Raw genomic sequence first — 14,505 nt, forward strand, 5'->3', positions numbered from 1 at the left:
AGAAGAACTGGAGAAATTGACAAGTATATGCGGTATCTGGCCGATAGTCGGCGCTGGTGGTCACACCCGCAACCTTCACGGCGAACGCTCGCGAGTTTTTGGAATCTGTCGAGCCGTCGGAGACGTCAGCTATTATATATTCACCGGCTAAGTTTAATATTTAAAAACTAATTTTGGAACTGATAGAATAGAAGACTAAACCTTTACAGACTGCACTCCAAAGTGTGTTACTAAAAGAAGCCGAATATACCTACTTGTTCAAAGAGTCTGATGTCGTAAGTGTTGTCATCATCAGCAAAATACAAAACGCCATCTTTGGCATTAGCGCGAATCCAGTCTAACCCTGCCAGTCTATTTGCGACTCCTCTTGGTTTGTTCTTGACCTTCTGGTACTTTGCAGGCATTTGAACTGAAATACAAAATTACTATAAATTCAGACGTACACTTTACTAGGATACAATACAAATAAAGTATCTGCATAACTAAAAATCCTCAGCAGTGTAAAATGAGACAAAGTTTGAGGTCTATGAACTAAGGTACTATACAACACTATCTTGAAAATATTGGTAGCAGAGTTGCATAAATAACAGCAATAAGAAAGTGCCTTGGATGACCGCGGAGGTAGCAGCAGTAGGGGATTCAGCATTATGAAGCTTCATCTGTGGTGGATAACGAGGGAGGGTGGGCTGTGGCACCCTAGCAGTACCAGCCGAACTCGGTTGAGTCCCTTGTCAGGCTGGGAAGAACGTAGAGAGAAGTCCCCTTTTTTGTTTCATTTGTTTGATGTCGGTTACCCCCCATAATTGGGAGAAGTGCCTTGGTATATGTATGAGGAGAGGTCCCCTTTTTTGTTTCATTTGTTTGATGTCGGCTACCCCCCAAAATTGGGGGAAGTACCTTGGTATATGTATGTATGTATGTATGATGAAAGTAAATCTGTAACAACAGACTAAAAATCATAGGAGCATAAGCTGATAAGAGTGTCTAGTGGCCTTTCCACTCAAGCTCAATAGTCTCTTGTATTGTCTGCAACCTCACAATTCTTCTGAGCTAGGGATAGGGCTTTCATGAAGTCATCAGCAGCCATTGCCTGGCCCTCTCTGGTCCTAGCTTGATGCACCGATCATATATATATATATGTATCTGGTCAGTTTCTAGGACATTGTTACTGTCCCTTGCTTCTGTGATTCATGAGTGACCTTCAAACCCTTCAAAGAAAAAGTTTCTTCAAATATGCCCAAATCAACAGCACCTCCCCTTTAGGAACAGAGAGGGCCTTATACTCCTCTCGTTTCTGATGTAGTCTAGTGACAACCTGTCTGAAAACACGCCCACGTTATGCCCTACCACTATTAGTTCATGGTCTTAATGCATTTTATCAAAGCATAACAAAGATTTAAAATTTATTATCTAAATCTAACCCCAATTAGGTAACTGGAAACTTGATGTAACCAATAAATAGATTAACCATTATTTAAAGTTAAAACCTTCAATCTCATCATATACTGTCTATCTTTTAATAAAACATACTTGTACAGTACGTATGTCAAAAGAACTATACTATCTGTATAGACATCTTTGTTATAATAATCCATAGGTTCATTGTTGATGGATAAAGCTGGAATCACACTAGTTATTTCTTGCTCCAAGTTTTCACCAACCTCGAGCCAATGTTCGCAAGTGAAAGTGTAGCGTAACATTATGATCTCACGGTTCAAGGAGCATTATGAAAAAGTGTAAACAAAACCGATCAGCTGATGTCATTATGGCCCCCAGAAATTTTCTGACTGTTGCAGTAATAAGTATTCTCGGAATGTTCTGTGAACTGAAGAGGAACAAAACATGTTTGTGGGTTCAAGAGTGGCTCAGGAGAAGAGATGCCAAAGGTATCTTTACAACTGTTGTCGGGAAATGAGGTTGGAAAGTGGTCTGCTTTCTACAACTACCACAGAAAAACCACAGCACATTTTTATTATCTCACAAGACTTGTTGGACCCAAGATTGCCACGCAAGAGCACATCCTATTTGCAGCAGCGATCTTGTTTGTTTACATCCAAAATCATGCTCGCAGTTTGAGTTCGCAGCTCCCCCATTTAATCGAGAAGCCAATATCTCAAGCAACAAGCATCCAGTTTCCCATTTTTGGCAGCAAACTGTTGGCAAAAATAAAGCCTAGTGTGATTTCAGCTTAACTAGACAGGAAATATATTGTAATCCAGGAATAGATTGGCAGGCAATGATCTGTCTAGTAGAATAAAAGGCTTTACCACTATACGGGAACTTGAATTACCAGCCTTCCTCTGAATTTGGGATCAGTTACATATCTTACCCAAAGTTAACAATGTATTTTGAAGTCCCTGATTTAGATTTATCCAATAGTTATTTTAGACTAGAGGTCCCCTTTTTGTTTTGTTTCTTGTTGTTGTCGGCTACCCCCCAAAATTGGGGGAAGTGCCTTTGGTATATGTATGTGTATGTATTTTAGACTACAGTAATTTATAATAGCCCTTTTATTAATATATTTAACAAATGTTACTAAACTGTTTTCCTAATGACTGCCTAGTTATAAAATGTTACTAAACTGTTTTCCTAATGACTGCCTAGTTCTAAAATGTTACTAAACTGTTTTCCTAATGACTGCCTAGTTATAAAATGTTACTAAACTGTTTTCCTAATGACTGCCTAGTTATAAAATGTTACTAAACTGTTTTCCTAATGACTGCCTAGTTATAAAATGTTACTAAACTGTTTTCCTAATGACTGCCTAGTACGTACAGAAACCGGTGTGTTCAAGATGAAGAAACTCATTTAACCAAGTGAGGTGCTAATTCTTAATCTCCAGTTTGAAAAAAGAAAAGAATGAGACGAGCTAGTGCCCAAACAACGTATACAGCCGTTCAAACAAGATTCAAGCAAACAATCATACAAAAAGAAAACAATTGGCCAGAGGAAATCATAAGAACTACCACATCAAAAACAAAACAATAACTGTTTGGCACATAAGCAATAAACAGTCATTTAAAGGCACTTAGTTTATTGAGAGGAGGCATATAAGGCCATGATCTCAGTTTTCTGTCTTCCAAAGGCATTAGTAAGAGTTCACTATAAGTTCTTCCCAGCATCCCTGGGTGCCCAGCTAAGCTACTTTGCTATCTGTTTTTAACATTTCATCCTTTTCCCTTGGTTTTACCGTATATAGCTGGCTGGCTTTAAATCTCCCTTTGCAAGAGCAAATCCTTTAGATCAGTTTTAGCCTAGAAATTTTACTCAGTTCCCTTTTTAAACTACTGTACTATACAGTAGATGGAGATGGTTTGGGTAAGCTCTTCACTCTCCCCAAGGGAGATTAGTTCATCAATTTTTTAGCTGGACTCCACAAGGCACTAAAAGAGTTGCACGATCCCGGCCTACATGGCTGAGGACTATGAAGCGTGAAGTAGGAAATGAATGGAGAAGTATTGATTTAAAAATTCAAGATAGAGATGAATGGCAAAATCTAACCTTGGCCCTTCGCATCATTAGACGTAGGAGATGACAATGATGATGACTATACAGTAGTACCTTAATTTATCACCATCTGGAGAGGATACATCTTCATATTACCGATGCAACCGAAAAGCTGAAGAACATGTAACCACTGGTGCTCCTTACCTTAACCCTTTTAACCCTAGGCTATTTGGAACTTTCCAACCCTTAACCCCCAGGGGTTATTTTTTATTCAAGCACATTTTGCAGTATATATTTTTCAAATTGCTCCAACAGCCTTAATTTTAATCATAGAGAGGTCAGGTTGGTCTCATTCTCTTGGGTAATGCCTGAAATTTCTCAAAAAATTATCAAAAAAAAAAAAATGGTAAATATGTTATTTTCCTTAGTAAAATAAATTTTTGAATATACTTACCCGATGATCATATAGCTGTCAGCTCTGCTGCCCGACAGAAAAAACCTACGGGCGGAATACGCCAGCGATCGCTATACAGGTGGGGGTGTACATCAACAGCGCCATCTGTCAAGTAGGTACTCAAGTACTCGATGTCAACATAGAACCAATTTTCTCCTCTGTCCACTGGGTCTCTATTGGGGAGGAAGGGTGGGTCCTTTAATTTATGATCATCGGGTAAGTATATTCAAAAATTTATTTTACTAAGGAAAATAACATTTTTCAATATTAAACTTACCCGATGATCATATAGCTGATTCACACCCAGGGGGGTGGGTAGAGACCAGCATTACATGTTGACATTATTATGAGCTAAGTATTCCGTATTTCATTTTAGCAGTTATTCAAAATAACAAGCATAAAATAAATAAGTACCTGGTAAGGAAGACGACTTGAACAATTACTCTGCCTTTTTAAGTACGTCTTCCTTACTGAGCCTCGCGATCCTCATAGGATGCTGAGCGACTCCTAGGAGCTGAAGTATGAAGGGTTGCAACCCATACTAAAGGTCCTCATCAAAACCTCTAATCTAGGCGCTTCTCAAGAAATGATTTTGACCAACCGCCAAATCAAGTAGGATGCGAAAGGCTTCTTAGCCTTCCGGACAACCCAAAAATATTTCAAGAGAAAGATTAAAAAGGTTCTGGAATTAGGGAATTGTAGTGGTGGAGCCCCCACCACTACTGCACTCGTTGCTACGAATGGTCCCAGAGTGTAGCAGTTCTCGTAAAGAGACTGGACATTCTTAAGATAAAAGACGCGAACACTGACTAGCTTTTCCAATAGGTTGCGTCGAATATACTTTGCAGAGATCTATTTTGTTTAAAGGCCACGGAAGTTGCGACAGCTCTAACTTCGTGTGTCCTTACCTTCAGCCAAGCTTGGTCTTCCTCATTCAGAAGGGAATGAGCTTCTCGTATTAACAGTCTGATAAAATAGGATAAAGAATTCTCTGACATAGGCAAAGATGGATTCTTAACTGAACACCATAAAGCTTCAGACGGGCCTCGTAAAGGTTTTTAAAATAGAACTTAAGAGCTCTTACAGGACATAATACTCTTTCTAGTTCATTTCCAACCATACGATAAGTTTGGAATATCGAACGATATTGGTCAAGGCCGAGAAGGCAGCTCGTGTTTGGCTAGAAAACCAAGTTGTAGAACATGTAGCCGTTTCGGATGAGAATCCGATGTTCTTGCTGAAGGCATGAATCTCACTGACTCTTTTAGCTGTGGTTAAGCATATCAGGAAAAGAGTCTTAAAGGTGAGATCTTTCAGGGAGGCTGATTGAAGCGGTTCGAACCTGTCTGACATAAGGAATCTTAGAAGCACGTCTAAATTCCAACCAGGTGTAACCAAACGACGCTCCTTCGTGGTCTCAAAAGACTTAAGGAGGTCCTGTAGATCTTTATTGTTGGAAAGATCTAAGCCTCTGTGACGGAAGACTGATGCCAACATGCTTCTGTAACCCTTGATAGTGGGAGCTGAAAGAGATCGTTCTTTCCTCAGATATAAGAGGAAGTCAGCTATTTGAGTTACAGAGGTACTGGTCGAGGATACGGATACTGACTTGCACCAGTTTCGGAAGATTTCCCACTTCGATTGGTAGACTCTAAGGGTGGATGTTCTCCTTGCTCTAGCAATCGCTCTGGTTGCCTCCTTCGAAAAACCTCTAGATCTCGAGAGTCTTTCGATAGTCTGAAGGCAGTCAGACGAAGAGCGTGGAGGCCTTGGAGTACCTTCTTTACGCGTGGCAGACGTAGCAGGTCCACCCTTAGGGGAAGTGTTCTGGGAACGTCTACTAGCCATCGAAGTACCTCGGTGAGTTATTCTCTCGCGGGCCAGAGGGAAGCAACTAGCGTCAACTTTGTCCCTTCGTGAGAGGCGAACTTCTGCAGTACCTTGTTGACAATCTAGAAGCGGAGGGAATGCATATAGATCTAGATGTGACCAATCTAGTAGAAAGGCATCTATATGAACTACTGCTGGGTCCGGGATAGGTGAGCAAAGTATTGGGAGCCTCTTGGTCATCGAGGTTGCGAAGAGATCTATGGTTGGCTGGCCCCAGGTGGCCCAAAGTCTCTTGCATACATCCTTGTGGAGGGTCCAATATGTTGGAATTATTTGTCCCTTCCTACTGAGACAATCTGCTATGACATTCAAGTTGCCTTGGATGAACCTCGTTACTAGTGAAAAGTCTAGACCTGTTGAACAGGAGAGGAGGTCTCTTGCGAACTCGTACCCTGTCAGAGAGTAGGTCCCTCCTTGCTTGGAGATGTACGTCAAAGCAGGGTGTTGTCCGTGTTCACCTCCACCACTTTGCCTTGAAGGAGAGACCTGAAGCTTTTCCAGGTCAGACGTACTGCCAGTAGCTTCTTGCAGTTGAAATGCATTGTCCTTTGACTCGAGTTCCATAATCCCGAGCATTCCCTACCGCCTAATGTTCGCACCCCAGCCTACGTCCGATGCGTCCGAGAAGAGAACGTGGTTGGGAGTCTGAACAGTCAGGGGAAGACCCTTTCAAAGGTTGATAAAGTCCTTTCACCAAGTCAGACCAGACTTTATCTTTCCGGAAACCGGGATCGAGACCGCTTCTAGCGTCTTGTCCTTTTCCAGTGAAAAGCTAGATGATACAGAAGAGGACGGAGGTGTAGTCTTCCAAGTGACACAAATTGAACCACGGATGACAGTGTCCTAACCAGACTCATCCACAGCCTGACAGGACAGTGTTCCTTCTTCAGCATCTTCTGGATGGATAGCAGGGCTGGGGGTTGATCGTCTTGTTCAGCAATGTCCTCATCAGAGGGTTCCTCATCCGAAACTGATGAGGAAACGGCAACGGAGTGGGCAACGTCTGACTCGCTGAATCCGGTCGCACTGGTGGATGCGTGACGGAGCCGGACACAAGATCATGGTACTGCTGCACAGTCTGTGAACTGTCAACCATGGGGACGCGAGGAAGTACAGCGTCAACCCGAAACTGTCTAGACTGTCTGGGTTGTGCAGTCAACCCCCTACCGGGTTGCTGAGGTTGCCGCACTGCGTCACAACAAGTCACCTCTGCTGGTTGTTGAACGTCTTCCTAGTGACACACTGAACGTCCACAACCACCTCCGAGAGTCGCTTAAGGTCAACGTGCGACTGGCAACCCACACTGGGTCGCACCGGTGGAGGAACCACCTCAACTGGCGGACGTGAGTAGGATACCTCAGCGTCAACAGGGCGTACAACCAACCGGTAGGAAGGTTGTTGGCTAGAAGGTTCTTCTCCGTAAAAAAATCCTCTATCAAGGACACAAGCTTGGACTGCATGTCTTGCAACAAAGCCCATTAGGGTCTATGGGAGCAGGTGTGGCAACAGACGGGGTTAGCGACTGAAGCGGAACCATTTACCATCCCTGGAAGCCTTGTTATGCTTTAATTAAAGTCCATAGGAGGCTAAGCAGCTTAAGGCTCCTCTCCAAATGACAGAGTCCTCAAAGGAATATCAGAAGGAGGGAGAACAGCACTTTCTCATCTACAGGAACCATGTCCGAGAAAAGCTAGGTTATCTCAGTGAGGGTCTCACTGGTGCATAAGCAGCAGACCAGAAGGCAACGTTATGTAACTGCTTGACAGTCTGTGAACTGTCAAAAACTGAACTGTCAACCACAACAGGTGCGTGAGGACATACAGCACTGGTGCATTAGTAGCAGACCAGAAGGCAATGTCATGTAACTGCTTGACAGTCTGTGAGCTGGCAACAACAAAAGCTGTGTGGGGAAGCCTCAACTCCTGACTGACTAGTCTGCTGCGGGCGAGTGGCGGTAACCACAGTGGGTTGCGGAGGCTGACACACCGTGTCAAAACACGGCAGCTTGTGGTAGCTCACGCACGGCAACGGAGTGCTCTGTGTGTCTGTGGGAGTCAGCATGCGTCTGGCAGGGTCGACTGCGCATGGGTGGAGGAGCTCTCACAACAAGAGTGTGGGAGCAGGCAGCCATGCTGGGCGCACAACCGTGGCAGGTTGTAGGCAAACGGGTGCATCGTCAACCTTCTCCGCAGTCGGAGAGTGGGAGCAGGCAACAACCAAAGCGGAGTGGTGGTGCGTGGTGGGGACTGCCGTGGGTTGCGGAAACTAACGCATCGCGTCAAAACACGGCAGCTTGACTCCACCTTCCCACTGCTGATGCGGTAGCTCACGCATGTTAACAGAGGGTGCCGCACGTCGGCTAACGTTAACATGCGTCTGGCAGGGTCGATTGCGCATCGGAGGTGGAGCTCTCCGCAGCCGGAGTGTGGGAGCAGGCAGCCTCAGCGTGAGCTGGGCGCACAACCGTGGCAGGTTGTAGGCTAACTAGAGCAGTGTCAACCTTCTCCGCACGAAACTCCTGCATAACCGCAGCTAACTGAGTCTGCATAGACTGCAGTAAAGACCACTTAGGGTCTACAAAAAACGGCAACAGACGGAGCTACTGTCCGTTGTGACTGAGGGTCTAAAACAGCTGGTGCGGCAACAGACGGAGTTACTGCCTGTTGCGGTACCACCTTGCCTCTCTTGGGAGGTGTGCAGTCGTCGGATGACTGCAGCGAGTCCGAACTGACCCAGTGGCTACACCTAGGCCGTTGGACTTGCGCGGAAGGGACCGACTTGCACTTAAAAAGCTGCAAGATGTGGTCCATGGTTTCTTACGAGAAACCTCTTCCGCAGACGAGGAATAAATGGGCTCTCTCGTCTTTGTGTGGGTGGGGCGATCTCACGTCGGCTAACGTGGGTAGATACGCCCGAAACCACGGAGGGAAAAACGTCTGTTCGTTGATCAAGGCCTGTGGAACCCATAAGTCGTTCGACATTACTTCTCCCCTGGGCTTGGGAGCTTGTAAGAGGTCCCGGACTAGGTGAACGACTGGCACGAACAGACGAACCCTCGGACGCAACACTGTAACACTTTGCGCATATCACTTTATCACTTTTGATTTTCTGTTTTGCACTTATTTCACTGAAATCGAAACTTTAACTGATTTCTACCTGAAACACGCAATCCTATCCTTCATTAAAAGGTAGTAATTGCGAAAACAGTCTTACAATGCAACAGAAAAACATAAATAAAGATAAAGAATTCAGTGGCTGGAAAAGAGACTAAACACTAGATCAAATAAACTACGTTTACAATCTCTCACCGCACAAAGCCTGGGAAGAAGAATAAAACCCTAGAAACGTTTTACCTTCTTCCCCTACAGCGACTAGGGAGGAGAGTAAAAAAAACGAGAACAACGTTACCCGCTCGAACGAAACGTTTATTCTCCTCTCTCTCCCTCCGTCTCTATCTCTCTCTCTCTTGATTTCGCACCTGAGAGAAGAGCCCAATTATATATCGTTAAAACATGTTATTTGCTAAAGGAAAAAACTGAAAGGTTTTCCAAATAAAAAGTTCCTTTAATTTAGAATTTAAACCATTTAAGCTAAGAAAGAATGAACGAAACGCTAGAATCAGTTTACTCTTACTGCAAAGTGAAACCGTGATACACTCTCTCTCTATCGTAACGATAGAGCGCATGTTGAACGTTCTGAACGTCAACAACTGTGTAGACTAAAAAACTAAACGTTAGTTCATCTTTGAAAACAGTACGAGACTATCAAAGAAATTCTTTCATAAAACATTAAAATTAAAAAAGTATTAAATTCTTTAAAGGTTAAATACGATATAACGGGCTCAATGTTAATTAACTTTGGTTCCAAGTTAGGACCGCCTACTTAGGAAAGGTCGCATATAAACAAACATAAAAATTTATTTTTTATAAGTTTATAATAAATGGAAAGTTAATCGAAGAGGCCTATAAAGGTGGAGAGATATAAAATAAATAGATCTATAACGTGTTAAGCAAAATTACCCCTGCATAGCGAAAGCTCAAAACTGGAATAGTGTACTTCACCAAATCGTTGTGAAAACAAATCCAGTTAGGGACGGCGTATTTAGTAGGTCTTGCCAGTGGCACGACAGAGAGAAAATTGGTTCTATGTTGACATCGAGTACTTGAGTACCTACTTGACAGATGGCGCTGTTGATGTACACCCCCACCTGTATAGCGATCGCTGGCGTATTCCGCCCGTAGGTTTTTTCTGTCGGGCAGCAGAGCTGACAGCTATATGATCATCGGGTAAGTTTAATATTGAAAAAGCAGTTTTTTGCAAGGACGTACCAGTACGTCCATGGGGGTAAAGGGATGTGTTTTGTGAAACGTACCAGTACGTCCTTTGAGGGTAAAAGGGTTAAACTACAAGGATTTCATTACTTTATTAGGGACATGCACTATTTGAAGGAAAGAAAATATGAACATTATGAGAGGTTTATAGAAATGATATACACTCCAGTAACTTACCCCTAAGATATACAGTTTTAAGGCCACATTCCTTCAGGTAATCAACAATAGCTTGAGTGGACTGAGGTGCATCTTCTGACACGATCCACACCACATTTGGAACGTTCATTAATGTTTGAGCGAACCGAGTGAGTTCAGGTAACTGCTCCGCACGCGGATAAGTTGGAGTTACAATGTAGAGTGGAGGGAGGCCCTCTATCCATTCTCCTGGCTTACAGTATCTTCTATCTTGAATATAGGGTGCTACGACTGGTTTTGAAGGAGCCTGAAAGAAAGTAGCAACTTATTACTTTCATGTAGCTATTATTAAATTGTATACAAAACAAGTAGAAGTTAATCTTTTTATATATTTGTTAATGGGAGTTGGAGTGGGATTGGGAAAGGCAGTGGTAGTGTGAGTTGGATAATTTTAATAAGAATAATCATAATAATTTCATGACATAAAACTAGAGATTGAAATAAATTATTCTTGTACTGAACTCCATAAAAAACTATACAAATAAGCATAATTACCCAATAGTTTTCATTAGTTTATCGATATTCATAAGCAAGCGGTATTTTCATTTTTTAACGTTTTCCTCTTTGGAAACAGTACAGAGTAATCCATCTAACTAGTGTATAGATCAATATGAATGCAACCACAGGATTGGGATTTCTTCCCCGCATCACTTCCTGTGTGATCCGTAAGTTTTAAAATGAAGTACGGTCCGACACGTCATGTCCAGAAACATTACAAAACCAATTACTGTACCATACTTAGCATCCTATTTACCACCAAGAAAAGTACTCAAATTTTAGAAAGTTGAAGCTGTTCTTGCTACCTTTAAAAAATTGTCCTTCCTATCGACAGTACTTTCTTTCTCTCTCTCAAATTAGAAATATGAAATGTTATTTTTATTAATAAAATAAATTTTTGAATATACTTACCCGGTGATCATATAAGCTGTCAGCTCTGCTGCCCGACAGAAAAACCTAAGGACAAAATACGCCAGCGATCGCTATACAGGTGGGGGTGTACATCAACAGCGCCATCTGTCGAGCAGGTACTCAAGTACTCCATGTAAACACAGAACCAATTTTCTCCTCGGTCCACTGGGTCTCTATTGGGGAGGAAGGGAGGGTCCTTTAATATATGATCACCGGGTAAGTACTGTATATTCAAAAATTTATTTTATTAATAAAAATAACATTTTTCAATATTAAACTTAGCCGGTGATCATATAAGCTGATTCACACCCAGGGGGGTGGGTAGAGACCAGCATTACATGTTTACATTATTATGAGCTAAGTATTTTGTATTTCATTTTAGCAGTTATTCAAAATAACAAACATAAAATAAATACAGTAAGTACCTGGTAAGGAAGTCGACTTGAACAATTACTCTGCCTTTTTAAGTACGTCTTCCTTACTGAGCCTCGCGATCCTCATAGGATGCTGAGCGACTCCTAGGAGCTGAAGTATCAAGGGTTGCAACCCATACTAAAGGTCCTCATCAAAACCTCTAATCTAGGCGCTTCTCAAGAAAAGAATTTGACCACCCGCCAAATCAACCAGGATGCGAAAGGCTTCTTAGCCTTCCGGACAACCCAAAAACAACAATAAAAAACATTTCAAGAGAAAGATTAAAAAAGGTTATGGAATTAGGGGAATGTAGTGGTTGAGCCCTCACCCACTACTGCACTCGCTGCTACGAATGGTCCCAGGGTGTAGCAGTTCTCGTAAAGAGACTGGACATCTTTAAGATAAAAAGACGCGAACACTGACTTGCTTCTCCAATAGGTTGCGTCCATTATACTCTGCAGAGATCTGTTTTGTTTGAAGGCCACTGAAGTTGCGACAGCTCTAACTTCATGTGTCCTTACCTTCAGCAAAGCATGGTCTTCCTCATTCAGATGGGAATGAGCTTCTCGTATCAACAGTCTGATATAATAGGAAACTGCATTCTTTGACATAGGTAAAGAAGGTTTCTTAATAGCACACCATAAAGCTTCTGACTGTCCTCGTAAAGGTTTAGTTCGTCTTAAATAGAACTTAAAGAGCTCTAACAGGGCATAAGACTCTTTCTAGTTCATTTCCAACCAAATTAGAAAGGCTTGGAATATCGAACGATTTCGGCCAAGGACGAGAAGGTAGTTCGTTTTTGGCTAGAAAACCAAGCTGTAAAGAACATGTAGCCGTTTCAGATGAAAATCCGATGTTCCTGCTGAAGGCGTGTATCTCACTGACTCTTTTAGCTGTTGCTAAGCAGACGAGGAAAAGAGTCTTTAAAGTGAGATCTTTAAAGGAGGCTGATTGTAGTGGCTCGAACCTTTCTGACATAAGGAATCTTAGTACCACGTCTAAATTCCAACCTGGTGTGGCCAAACGACGCTCCTTCGAGGTCTCAAAAGACTTAAGGAGGTCCTGTAGATCTTTGTTGTTGGAAAGATCTAAGCCTCTGTGACGGAAGACTGCTGCCAACATGCTTCTGTAACCCTTGATCGTGGGAGCTGAAAGAGATCTTACCTTCCTCAGGTATAAAAGGAAGTCAGCTATTTGAGTTACAGAGGTACTGGTTGAGGATACTGATACCGACTTGCACCAGCTTCGGAAGACTTCCCACTTCGACTGGTAGACTCTAAGAGTGGATGTCCTCCTTGCTCTAGCAATCGCCCTGGCTGCCTCCTTCGAAAAGCCTCTAGCTCACGAGAGTCTTTCGATAGTCTGAAGGCAGTCAGACGAAGAGCGTGGAGGCTTGGGTGTACAGTACCTTCTTTACATGTGGCTGACGTAGAAGGTCCACTCTTAGAGGAAGAGTTCTGGGAACGTCCACCAGCCATTGCAGTACCTCGGTGAACCATTCTCTCGCGGGCCAGAGGGGAGCAACCAACGTCAACCTTGTCCCTTCGTGAGAGGCGAACTTCTGCAGTACCTTGTTGACAATCTTGTACGGGGGGAATGCATAAAGGTCTAGATGGGACCAATCCAGTAGAAAAGCATCTATATGAACTGCTGCTGGGTCCGGGATTGGCGAGCAATAATTTGGGAGCCTCTTGGTCATCGAGGTTGCGAAGAGATCTATGGTAGGTTGGCCCCATGTGGCCCATAGTCTCTTGCACACATTCTTGTGAAGGGTCCATTCTGTTGGGATGATTTGACCCTTCCGACTGAGGCGGTCCGCCATGACATTCATGTTGCCTTGAATGAACCTCGTTACTAGAGACAGGTTTAGATCTCTTGACCAGGTGAGGAGGTCCCTTGCAATCTCGTACAACGTCATGGAATGGGTCCCTCCTTGCTTGGAGATGTACGCCAAGGCCGTGGTGTTGTCGGAGTTCACCTCCACCACCTTGCCTAGAAGGAGGGACTTGAAGCTTTTCAAGGCCAGATGAACTGCCAGTAGCTCCTTGCAGTTGATATGTAACGTTCTTTGCTCCGAGTTCCAAGTGCCCGAGCATTCCCGACCGTCCAATGTCGCACCCCAGCCCGTGTCCGATGCGTCCGAGAAGAGAACGTGGTTGGGGGTCTGAACAGCCAGGGGCAGACCCTCTCTGAGGTTGATGTTGTCCTTCCACCAAGTCAGTGATGACTTCATCTTCTCGGAAATGGGGATCGAGACCGCTTCTAGCGTCTTGTCCTTTCTCCAGTGAACAGCTAGGTGAAATTGAAGGGGACGGAGGTGCAGTCTCCCTAACGCAATGAACTGGTCCAGTGATGAAAGCGTCCCTATCAGACTCATCCACTGTCTGACTGAACATCGGTCCTTCTTTAGCATGTTCTGGATGCATCCTTGGGCTTGACTTATTCTGGGGGCCGACGGAAAAGCCCGAAAAGCTTGACTGTGAATCTCCATCCCTAGGTACACTATAGTTTGGGATGGGACCAGTTGGGACTTTTCCATATTGACCAGGAGACCCAATTCCTTGGTCAGATCTAGAGTCTGACCAGGAGACCCAATTCCTTGGTCAGATCTAGAGTCCACTTTAGATTCTCCAGACAGCGACGACTGGACGAAGCTCTTAGAAGCCAGTCGTCCAAATAGAGGGAGGCTCTGATGTCTGCTAAATGCAGGAATTTGGCAATATTCCTCATCAGTTTCGTAAAGACAAGAGGCGCCGTGCTTAGGCCAAAGCACAGGGCTTGAAATTGGTAGACAACCTTCCCGTAAACGAACCTTAGAAAAGGTTGGGAATCTGGGTGGATGGGGACGTGAAAGTAAGCGTCCTT

General features: G+C 43.6%; 1 protein-coding gene across 1 annotated transcript in view; it reads right to left on the reverse strand.

Moving 5' to 3' along the window:
• Positions 1–230: 230 nt before the first annotated feature.
• LOC137646644 (galactosylgalactosylxylosylprotein 3-beta-glucuronosyltransferase S-like) overlaps positions 231–14,505 on the reverse strand; it is a 44,687-nt gene continuing 30,412 nt past the window's right edge. The window contains exons 2-3 of the mRNA XM_068379749.1: positions 10,300–10,564; positions 231–409 (exon numbers count right to left, since the gene is read on the reverse strand). Of these exons, the coding sequence (XP_068235850.1) occupies positions 231–409; positions 10,300–10,564 (444 nt within the window). The remainder of the gene's footprint in view (positions 410–10,299; positions 10,565–14,505) is intronic.

The sequence above is a fragment of the Palaemon carinicauda genome, chromosome 9 (genome assembly GCF_036898095.1).
Source record: "Palaemon carinicauda isolate YSFRI2023 chromosome 9, ASM3689809v2, whole genome shotgun sequence".
In the NCBI taxonomy this organism is placed as follows: domain Eukaryota; kingdom Metazoa; phylum Arthropoda; class Malacostraca; order Decapoda; family Palaemonidae; genus Palaemon; species Palaemon carinicauda.